Raw genomic sequence first — 11951 nt, forward strand, 5'->3', positions numbered from 1 at the left:
TTATTATTATTATTATTATTATTATTATTATTATTATTATTATTATTATTATTATTATTATTAGTATTATTATTATTATTATTATTATTATTATTATCTTCATATCTCTTTCATTCCATACCCAAAACAATACCATGTTGACTCGTTAGACACATCCAACCAAGTCTGATTATTCATTGTTAATTTCCCGATTTCAAAATTCTATGCCAGGCAACCATTAGGTGTTAATTTCCCTATTTCAAAATTCTATGCCAGGCAGACCATTAGGTGTTAATTTCCCTATTTCAAAATTCTATGCCAGGCAGACCATTAGGTGTTAATTTCCTTATTTCAAAATAAAATGCCAGGCAGACCATTAGGTGTTAATTTCCTTATTTCAAAATACTATGCCAGGCAGACCATTAGGTGTTAATTTCCTTATTTCAAAATTCTATGCAGGCAGACCATTAGGTGTTAATTTCCTTATTTCAAAATTCTATGCCAGGCAGACCATTAGCTGTTAATTTTCCTATTTCAAAATTATTCTATCACAGGCAGATCATTAGGTGTTAATTTTCCTATTTCAAAATTCTATGACAAGAAGACCATTAGTTGTTAATTTCCTTATTTCAAATTCTATGCCAGGCAGACCATTAGGTGTTAATTTCCTTACTTCAAAATTCTATGCCAGGCACACCTTTGGGGCTTAATTTTCATATTTCAAAATTATTCTATGCTAGGCAGACCTTAAGGTGTTATTTTCCGTATTTCAAAATTCTATGCTTGGCAGACCGTTAGGTGTTAATTTTCCTATTTCAAAATTATTCTATCCTAGGCAGACCATTAGGTGTTCATTTCCCTATTTCAAGTTCTATCACCGGCAGACTATTAGGTGTTAATTTTCCTATTTCAAAATTCTATGCCAGGCAGACCATTAGGTGTTAATTTCCTTATTTCGCTTTTCCAGGCTTTGCTGAGGAACACCATTAAGTGATAATTGTCATATTTCCCTATTCTAGACTTGGCAGACCATTAAGCGACAATTTTCCTATTTTCTTTTTCCAGGCTTTGCAGACCACACTGAGTATTAACATTTCTAGTCCCCCACTCGAGGTTAGGAACACCATTAAGTGATAATGTTTATATTTCCCTATTCAAAGCTTGTCAGTTCATTAGGTGTTAACATTCCTATTTCCCTCTTCCAGGCACGACGGACGCATTATACACATGCCCTCTTGCTTTTTCTGAGGACAGCAATGTCCAGGTTTTTGGCACCAACTGTTACCAGTTCATTGTCTACGAACTCAGAGACTTTTCAGGCGCGCAGGACGTCTGCAGACAAAATGGAGGAACTCTTGCGATTGTCAGAAATGATGACATTAACAATTTTATTTGTGATACACTTCAGAGTACCTACAGAATGTATCACCCCGATATCTGGATTGGGTTAAAATATCATCCACAAGAACAAATTTACAAATGGATGGATGGTTCGAAACTTGGAAATTTCCAGAAATTTGAGTCAAGACGCTCATATCATGATGACGTTTGCGTGGCCTTGAATCCTCGAACGAGGTTGTGGCATCAATACAATTGTCATTCTGGATACATTGCACCATTTAGCTTTACGACAAGAAACATATTTATCTGTGAATACCCAGCTATACCTGTCACTAAGATTACCGCCCCGCCGGTCAATCCGCCAAACAAAGGGGCGATAACTACCGATGACTGTCCTAAACTAGTTCTTAGGGACAAATATCTTCAGGTATACCGTGGCATATGTTACTTGTTTGTATTAAACGATTTGAAAACCTTCGACGAGGCGGATGCAAGTTGTCAACGCGATGGTGGACGATTGGCGTCCGTTGATTCTCAAGAACTTGACATTTACATCCAAGAAAATTTACATCACACGTACGGACTAAGAAATCATGCAGCCTGGATTGGTCTGAAATACAATTCCCGTCGTGGTGGATTTATGTGGCTGGTCAGAAGTAAACGTCCATTTACTAATTTCAAGTTCAATTACTTTTATTATTCTGACAAATGTGGGGCCATAGATGTGGACGATGGAAAATGGTTGACAAAGAAATGTTCAGAGGAGCGCCTACCCTACATTTGTCAATTTGTATCAAACCCAAATCCCATCCGGACTAAAAGTCTCCCTACCATTTCCACAACAACTAATCTGAAAACCAAAACACATGTAAGGAAAGAGGACTGCCCTGTACAGCCTATTGGCAAAAATAACCTTCAGATTTACGGTGGCTTGTGCTACTTGTTTGTATTAAACAATTTGAAAACCTTCGACGAGGCGGATTCAAGTTGTCAACGCGATGGTGGACGATTGGCGTCCGTTGATTCTCAAGAACTTGACATTTACCTCCAAGAAAATTTATATCACACGTACGGACTAAGAAATTATGCAGCCTGGATTGGTCTGAAATACAATTCCCGTCGTGGTGGATTTATGTGGCTGGCCAGAAGTAAAAGTCCATTTACTAATTTCAAGTTCAATTACTTTTATTATTCTGACAAATGTGGGGCCATAGATGTGGACGATGGAAAATGGTTGACAAAGAAATGTTCAGAGGAGCGCCTGCCCTACATTTGTCAATTTGTATCAAACCCAAATCCCACCCGGACTAAAATTCTCCCTACCATTTCCACAACAACTAATCTGAATACCAAAAAACATGTAAGAAAAGAGGACTGCCCTGTACAGCCTATTGACAAAAATAACCTTCAGGTCTTCGATCACAAATGTTACTATTTCTTTTTACATTTTGAACAAACATTTCAAGACGCTGAACACACTTGCGAATTACTTGGAGGAAGTTTAGCATTGGTAAAATCAAAAAAAATAAATTCATTTCTGCACAAACATCTCTTCATTACACACCTTAAATATTCTCTTTTCGACGAATATTGGATTGGATTAAGATATGACTTTAAAGAAAGACAATATTATTGGGTTGACGGTACGCCACTGACAAATCCTAATTTTGCATTTCTAAATAAAGGCGAGTGTGTGACTTTGAATGCTGTAACGGGAATGTGGGAGGAAATGGAATGTCATTCATCGCACTGGGCACCGGCAAAGGCAAAGAAGGGTTTTATATGTGAGGCTGACGTGAAAGCCCCTGTAAATCCTTCACCAACAGCTCCGAGTAAGACAAGAACTACGCCAAAATCTACAACATCCACGTCCACAACCAAAACTACTAAAAGCACACCTACAACCACAAAAACCACATCCACACCTACAACTACCAAAGCCAAACCCAAACCTACCACAACTACACCTACAATTGCCAGACCTTCGATCAAAATCAGAAATACACCCACAACCACAAGAACCACACCGACAACTACCAAATCGACAACCACACACACAACTACCAGAGCTACTACCAAAACTACCAGAATTATGTCCACAATTACTAGAACATCACCTGCAACTAGCAGAACCACACCCACAACTACCAGAACCACCACACCCACAACTACCAGAACCTTATCCACAACTACCAGAGCTTCACCTACAACTACCAGAAGCTCGCCTAAAACTACCAGAACTACAGCCACAACTACTAAAACCACACCCACAACTACCAGGATCTCACCTACAACTACCAGAGCCACAGCTACCAGAACTACGGCCACAACTACTGGAACCACATCCAAAATTACCAGACCCACAGTTTCATCTACCAGAACTCCAGCCACGACTACTATAACCCCATCCACAACTAACCAAACCAAGCTGAAAACCTCCAAAAGCACACCAGAAACTACCAGAAACACACCGACAAATACAGCAGCCGCAGCCAAAACCAGAACCACTCTCACAACTACTAAAACTACACCCACAACTGCCACGACCAGAACCACACCAATAGATACCACAATCATACCAACAACTGGTACAAATACACCTTGTGCTTTCATCATGTGTGAGTTAGACTGCGATTTAAAAGGATATAAAAGTGCCATCAATGGATGTTTGCAATGCATATGCAATTCCTAATCTTTCCAAGCAGATAACATCTTCAATGTTAAGAATTATGTTTGATGCTTTTAATGGTTTTACGGCGCTTGCGACACATATATGTCCTTTCAGCGCCAGTAATAAGGAAGAAAATGGGATAGATAAAAGTTATAGATTTAAAAATTACTAGTGCACGAGAAAGGGTTAGGACAAAGAAGAATGGTTCAAATATGGAACATTTGTAAATTTTAAGAGCGCACTATCAGTGTATTTAGTATGAGATCACCTAAACGTCTCATCCAGACACAAGCACGGGTCCCCACTAATAGGAATACAGTCAAATGTTTACAAACCATTATAAAACAAAAATGAAACAATACATAACAGAGAGATGATTCACAATGAAAAAAAATACCATCTTCCAAAACCACAGCTCTACATTTGGCTGTTTCCCTATCTGTCAAGGGATCCGGCCTGGGCTAGGACAAAATCAAGTAAATCTATTTCCAAGACAAAGACAGACAGCAAACTCAGAAAAAGAGAAATAGGGGTATAGAAGATAGGAAGGGACATCCCTGCCCACTATGGGAGATATCAGGGAGACCATCAGTTATTATGTCAGGAATGAGTGGTCGCCCTTTCTCTATTTCAACAAAAACAGAGACACCGAAAATCTCTTCTGCCGTCCTGTATTAGGCTTTATAACAACAAGCAATGTCCACTTCATATAATTATTTCGATTTTTTTACTTTCAAATAATGTAAATATTAATTTATTGAATAATTTGTTTTGCAATCTTTTCAATTTTCAATTTATAGTGACAGTTTTAACTATTTTACATTGTTGAAATTATTCATATTAAGCGCGGCTATGGTTGTGGAACTGCTCCTTGTAAATATGTTTATATATACATCATATTTCTATTATCTTTTTATCGTATTGTATAAATTATAACACGTCTGTACATAAAAAATCCTTCTTGGGATGCAATAAAGTATTGTTATTATATTATTATTATTATATTATTATTATTATTATTATTATTATTATTATTATTATTATTATTATTATTATTATTATTATTATTATTATTATTATTATTATTGATTATCAGAAAATATCACATTAAAAAATTAAGGAGCAAGCACCAGTGTAAGACAAAGATCTGAACAAGTGTGTATGAAAGGTGCCAGACAAAGCAAGAAAGAAAAATACAAGAAAAAAAAACCATCCCAAAAAATCAGTCTTTCTCGACTGGGGATCGAACCTCAGATCTTCTGAATATCGGTCAGACGTGCTACCATGTCTACCATGGTCACATACACAATTCCAAGGATTTAGAAACCAGAAAAGTAGACGGTGCGACTTTTCTTCCCAATTCGGCAGTAGATCACACAGTTACAGTAAACAACACATAGGCCATGTGGTCTTGTGGTATGACACTCGCTTTCGGATCGGAAGGTCCTGGGTTCGAGCCTCGCTCGGCGCATAGATAGTAGTAGTAGCGTATGGCTACACCTCCAGATTATGTTTGTCGATCTATGATGTCAGGTCATCTCCGGCTTCAAAGATTGTTTCGTACCCCCTTCTAATTTTGTTACTGGGCATTGCAGGACCAGATAGGCGCATAGTTCTGTCCTTGGAAAAAGCACTTTACTCACATTCTCTCATCGTACTCAGGTGAAATGAGTACCTGGCCGTTAACAGCGTTGTCGCTGTCGGAAAAAATTCTAATATCCCCTAACAGGCGTCATGTCTTGTTCTGGTACGTGTTGCTGTTGGTCACGGACCTCTTGTAAAGCTCTTTGAGCACGTATATAGTGTTATGATCCACCTTATAACCCAGCATGACAAAATATGTTGTCCTCGGTCTTAGGATCAGACTAACCCAGATCGGAGACTGACTCCGACGACCCGGCACTGCCGTCCTCTGCCGTCTTCCGGATAGAGAAGTCGGGCACAGACAAAATACTAAGAGTAAAGAGAAGACCTACCCAAACCAAGCTAAAAAAAAAAAAAAAAAAAAAAACAAACAAAAAAAACAACAGAATAGGACGTCGGGTGCTTGGTATGGGTCGGTCGAGCGGCTCTTCTCTTTATTTTTAGTATTTTGTCCGTGCCCGACGTCTTTATCCGGAATACGACAGAGGACGGCAGTGTCGGGTGAGTTAGCCCACACTCGACCAATAACAGTGCTAGCCATCACGTGACTGTATTTAGTCAGATCCCGAATGACGACTTGAGTCAGTTGTCATGTGACACAATGGGAAGTGACCGCGACTCCAACACCAGACCAAAACTGACCAGTGGTGTTTTTTTTTTATGTCGCTCGTCCTTTTTTTAAACAATTATTTTATTTCAAGTATAATTATGATCAAATTCTACAATATTCATCACTTCCTGTTTCGAGTATTCGCACTCATCAGGAATGCGAATGCTCGAAACAATATTGTAGAACTTGATCATAATTATACTTGAAATATTTTATAAATAGCTCCTTTGTAGAAGTTGATGATAATTATTGTTGAAATATTTTATAAATAGCTCCTTTTATCAAAAGATTGAGCACTATTATTTGATGGTTTTTGTTTTTATAATTTATATAATTTAAATATTTTATTTATTTATATTTACTAATACTAAAGTCGAGCACTTTTATTTCGTGGTTTTTAATCTATTCCTTTTATATATATATAACATATATAAAAATATATATAAAAAGTACATATGCATACATATATCCGTACACAAACACACACACACACATATATATTCAATATGATTAGAACTACATATATATATATATATATATAATATATATATATATGTAGTTCTAATCATATTGAATTTGTGTGAGCGAGGTGTGTGAGCGAGGTGTGTGACAGTCCTCAATAGAGAGAGATTGTGAGTCAGAAAGTATGAGAGGCAGAGGGTGAGAAAGACAGAGATTAAAAGACAAAAGATATAATTATGAATAAATATGATATACTATGTAAACCCAATAGTTTTATTTCACTGCGTTCCTGCATGTCACTACATTCAGTATTCAGCCGGTACTCTGGAAAAACCCATATTTTAACATTTGGCCAGAAAACTCGTCCTTCAAATATCGATCGATTTAAATGACCCTCCTTTTGCCAAACCTGGAAAAAGTTTTTTTTTTAATTTCTTTTTTTGTTGTTTTTGTTTTTTTGCTAACATGGGGGTCATTTAAATCGATCGATATTTGAAGGACGAGTTTTCTGGCCAAAATTTTAAAATATGTTTTTTTCTCCAGAGTACGGCAGTATCATCGTTGTGTCCATCCTTGATCACCGCATGTTCCAGTTCTTGCCAAGAGCTGATCTGAGATCCACGAACCCCTCCATCCTGAATAGATAAACCGGGATCAGCTCCAATCGATTCGAATCCTTGATCGGGCGATAGACAGGACAGTGGTGGTAAGGATGACATGACAATAGTGATAACGAGAGTAATAGTGATGGTAACAATCTGGTCTGCCAAACTTCATAATTTAGAAAAAATCGTAATAGGGTTCGCCAATCGTGACGTCACTTCCCTCGTAATGACACATAGTAACTTTGCAACTGGTTCTAAACTATCGGAACAATGACGGACGCCCTTATAAAATACTTGTTCGACGAACATAAAAGTGTATCCAGAGGAAGAAAACATTATAAATCGGATCATGCTTTGACTTTTATACATTCTGATCAATGACATGTTAAAAAGTTCTAGCCAACACGAAGAATAAAAAGTACAGATTTTCTTTGTTTCGAACCAAACTGCTTGTTGTTGGGCGGACGTGACATCAGACTATTGAATCCTAATCTTAAAAGATGAAATGTGACCCTACGCCTCGAAGCGGTATTAAGTCGGTATTTGGAAAACGAAGAAAACCGGTTTTAAAGTGGAAATGGTCAAAATGATCAAATTTCAATTTTTCTACATGAAAACATAATAATTCAACATAAGTATTGACGATAAGTTATATATATTTAAAGTTTAAAAAAAACAACTATCAGTGAAACATTCAAAACAAGAGTTGACTTTCTCTCAGAGAGCCACCATTTCCAAGGCTTCACTTGCCAATAATAGCTAGTAACAAATACTTTGACCTCAAACTTTATCCTCGTTGGTTTTTAAAGTTCGTGCTCTCTACTTATCACTTGATGCACTTTTAGCACTATCTCTCTCTCTCTCTCTCTCTCCTCTCTCTCTCTCTCTCTCTCTCAAACACACACACACACACACACACACACACCTATCACCACCACCACCGCATCTTCATCACGACCACAACTACTACAATCACCACCACCACCACATCATCACTGCCACTACTACTTCAACCACCACCACCACATCATTATCACTACTACTACAACCACCACCACCAGATCATCATCACTACCACTACTACTACAACCACCACCACCACATCGTCATTACTACTACAACCAGTACCACTACATCATCACTACTACTACAACCACCACACTCACTCCTACTACAACCACTGCCACTACTACAACCACAGTAACCACCACCACCACCACCATATCATCATCACTACCACTACTACCACTACAACAGCCATTATGACATCATCATCATCATCACTACTACTACTACTACTACTACTACTACTACTACTACTACTACTACTACTACTACTACTACTACTACTGCTACTACTACTGCTACTACTACAACAACAACAACTACTACTACTACTACTACTACTACTACTACTACTACTACTGCTACTACTGCTACTACTACTACGACTACTACTACTACGACTACTACTAGATACTACTACTACAACCACCAACACAACATCATCCTCACTACCATCATTATGTTTTGGTGCTTTTCGTCACTTGAAATAAGGAAACTTTGGGGTTGTATTTGGCAATGTGTTCATATATCAGAAAATATTTGTAATCAGTTATCTATTTAGATCTATACGATATGTAAACACAATACCAAATATCATCCCAATTCCTTTTTTGTGTGTGTGCGGAAATTCCACTTTCGGCATTGAAATTCCTCCGAGTGGTGTCTGAAATTCCTGTGAGTCAAATTGAAAATTGGCGTCTCTGCAAATGTTATTATTCTCGTCAAATCTGAGGAGTTGTCTTTGCCCATTGATTTGATTATGTGTGAAAACGGTGCCTGACTTCAAAGTCGATTTTCTCAAAACTTGGTTTTTACACTCCCTACTTCAAACGGTCATAGTTGGGCAATGAATAATCAAAATTTTATAAATTTGGTATCAAAATTTTAAGCATAATATAAGCTATGATTGGGAACCAAAAACCCAAAATTGAAAAATCCGACTTAATACCGTTTCGAGGCGGAGTGTCACAAATTACTAGTGGCTATAATTAACTCTAAAAATCATCAACAAGGAATAAATGAGTTCCAAAATCCTTAAAATGATAAATTCTGGCATCAACTTTCATTTTCAATAAGTTTTAATGACAAACAGGATGCCCCGGTCTAGACGGATGAGGTTAGACCTCTTGATAGGTGTGGGTTGTAGTGCCTCGATCTGTCGAAGACAGGTCATCAGGTCACAGGGTGCCTAAAGTCAACCCAAGTGCTGTGGCTACCAGTCTTGAGTGGAATTGCACCACCACATCTCAGAAGAGAGGAACAAAACCAAAGGTGGATTCAAAAGGCAGAACAAAACAACGATACCCCTCTATGCGAAATTTACAAAAATGCCCCTACCTGCTCAAGATTAAAATCCAGATCCCCTTTCTACCTCTCAAAGAAAGATTACTACAGCATCACTGATGAATGGAGAAAAGAATGGGCAAATAATACCCCAACAGGAGGCCAAATTATTGAAGACCCTACCAATGAAATTCCTGGCTCACAGCTTGGTAGGAAATACTGGGTGGCTGCAAATAGGCTACGCTCCAGACATGCGAAAACAGCCGCAAAAATGAACAAATGGGGTCTAAACAACTCAACAGAATGCCCCAAATGCCAAACTGACCCCCAAGATGCAGATCACCTTGTGCTCCACTGTCCTGTTACCAAGCTGAGTGGAGGTTATGAAACCATTCACAAATGTGAAGATGAATTCAAGGCTTGGCTCGACGCGACAGATCTGAAAGTGTGACCCCACCATACGATACTACTACTACTACATCAGGATACTATTACTTACTTTATAAAAAGAAAAACAACGCCAATGTTCCAGGCCCTTTTGCTTTTTTTGTTGTTGTTATTTTGAATCTCAATTCACTAATCGTGTACGAAATTGACACATTGCACCTAACAGGCGTCATGTCTCGTACTACATGTACAGTGTTGCTGTTGGTTAGGGAGGGACCCCTTGTAAAGCGCTTTGAGTCAGTTTAGTGGATATATATTGCACGATATAAAAGCTCAATTTTTGAAAAGCTCGTAGAGTGCGATATCGTCATTACTATTATTATTATTATTATTATTATTATTATTATTATTATTATTATTATTATTATTATTATTATTACTATTTATATTATTATTATTACTTTTATTATTATTACTACTATTATCATTTTTATCTTTATCTTTATTATTATTATTATTATTATTATTATTATTATTATTATTATTATTATTATTATTATTATTATTATTATTATTATTATTATTATCAATAATACCGCCTTGACACGGTGGGTGTCCTTGCACCAAAGCCTCAAGGGGTAATTACATTAAGTTATTTGGCATTAAACATACAGGATTTCTATTAATCGATTCATATATACACGCTCAAAAACACACAGACATACACACACACACACACACAGACAGACAGACACACAAATACATAGACTGTATACATATAATATACATCCATTGAAGATACCGGACCTAAATATTAAAAGAAAAAATGAGAAAAGACAAGCAACAACAGCTATTACACAAAAACACAGAAGAAGAAAATTAAAATAAAAATAAAACATAACCAAAAACCAAAACAAAATTAAACTAAAAAAAAACACACACAAAAAAACACAACAATATAATTTATATAAGATAAGATAAGATGAACTTTTTAAAATCCACTTCTGGAAATTTACACTGGGTATTGCCATCTTCTTCTTCTTCTTCAAGTACCAAGTCTGTGCCAGACATCAGTGATCATGGGACGCCATTCATCTCTCTGATCAGATAACCTCAGAAAACTAATATAACTCTTCTCTTTCTTTGTCACCCAGCTGTTCAAACTATTCAAATATGTTTTTCTTTACTCTTTTTACCTTCTATCTTTCCTGTGAGAGCAAGATGTTCAATACATTTATGTCGATTTAGGTGCATTTGTCCTTTTCTTATTGTACGAATTAATAACCTTTTAGTTTCAGCTTGCTCTAATACTTCTTCATTAGTTTTCTTCTCTGTCCATGAGATTCTTAACATCCTTCTAAGAAACCACATTTCTGCTGCCTCCAGTTTCTTTCTAATGTCTTCTGTAATTGTCCAGCTTTCGCAGCCATATAATAATACTGACCATACATAGGCCTTCAAAACCCTATGTTTTGTTGTCATTGAGATATTGTGGTTTTTAAAAATTAGACTCATTTTATTAAAACTATCTTTAGCTATTGCGATTCTTCGTTTTATTTCTGTGCTACATCTGCCATCTGAAGTTATTATGTATCCAAGATATCTAAATGTCTGAACTTGTTTTATAGTTTCTCTTTTGCTTATTAAGTTACATGTTGGGTATCTTTCTCTCCTTGATACAACCATGCATTCTGTCTTTTTACATTTAAATATAACCCCATACGTCCACTCTCTGTAACTCCTGTCCTTTATTAAGGAGTAATTGTAAATTTGCTTTTGAGTCTGAAATTAGTGCTGTGTCATCTTCATATCTTATATTCTCACCATTGATCTTAATGCCTGGACTATCTCCTAAAGTTCTGATGATTGTTTCGCTGAAGATATTGAAAAGGTCTGGTGACAA

The 11951-nt window shown here is 36.8% G+C and overlaps 1 protein-coding gene across 1 annotated transcript; it reads left to right on the top strand.

The window, feature by feature from the left end:
* The first annotated feature begins 386 nt into the window (after positions 1 to 386).
* On the top strand, positions 387 to 4988 carry LOC144975861 (macrophage mannose receptor 1-like). Its single transcript, XM_078920045.1, has 2 exons — positions 387 to 498; positions 1185 to 4988. The coding sequence occupies exons 1-2, from the start codon at positions 387 to 389 to the stop codon at positions 4010 to 4012; spliced, it is 2940 nt and encodes a 979-aa protein (XP_078776171.1). The 3' UTR covers positions 4013 to 4988.
* The last annotated feature ends 6963 nt before the right edge of the window (positions 4989 to 11951 follow it).

This window comes from Berghia stephanieae, chromosome 6 (assembly GCF_034508935.2).
Source record: "Berghia stephanieae isolate SIO BIC M18660-M18661 chromosome 6, UCSD_Bste_1.3, whole genome shotgun sequence".
NCBI classification, from domain to species: domain Eukaryota; kingdom Metazoa; phylum Mollusca; class Gastropoda; order Nudibranchia; family Aeolidiidae; genus Berghia; species Berghia stephanieae.

Excerpts from the sequence above, each read along its gene's own strand:
- LOC144975861 (XM_078920045.1), top strand. The coding sequence starts at position 387 with ATGCCAGGCAGACCATTAGGTGTTAATTTCCTTATTTCAAAATTCTAT. Across the intron at positions 499-1,184 it reads TGCCAGGCAGACCATTAGCT|GCACGACGGACGCATTATAC; the intron begins GTTAATTTTCCT and ends TCCCTCTTCCAG.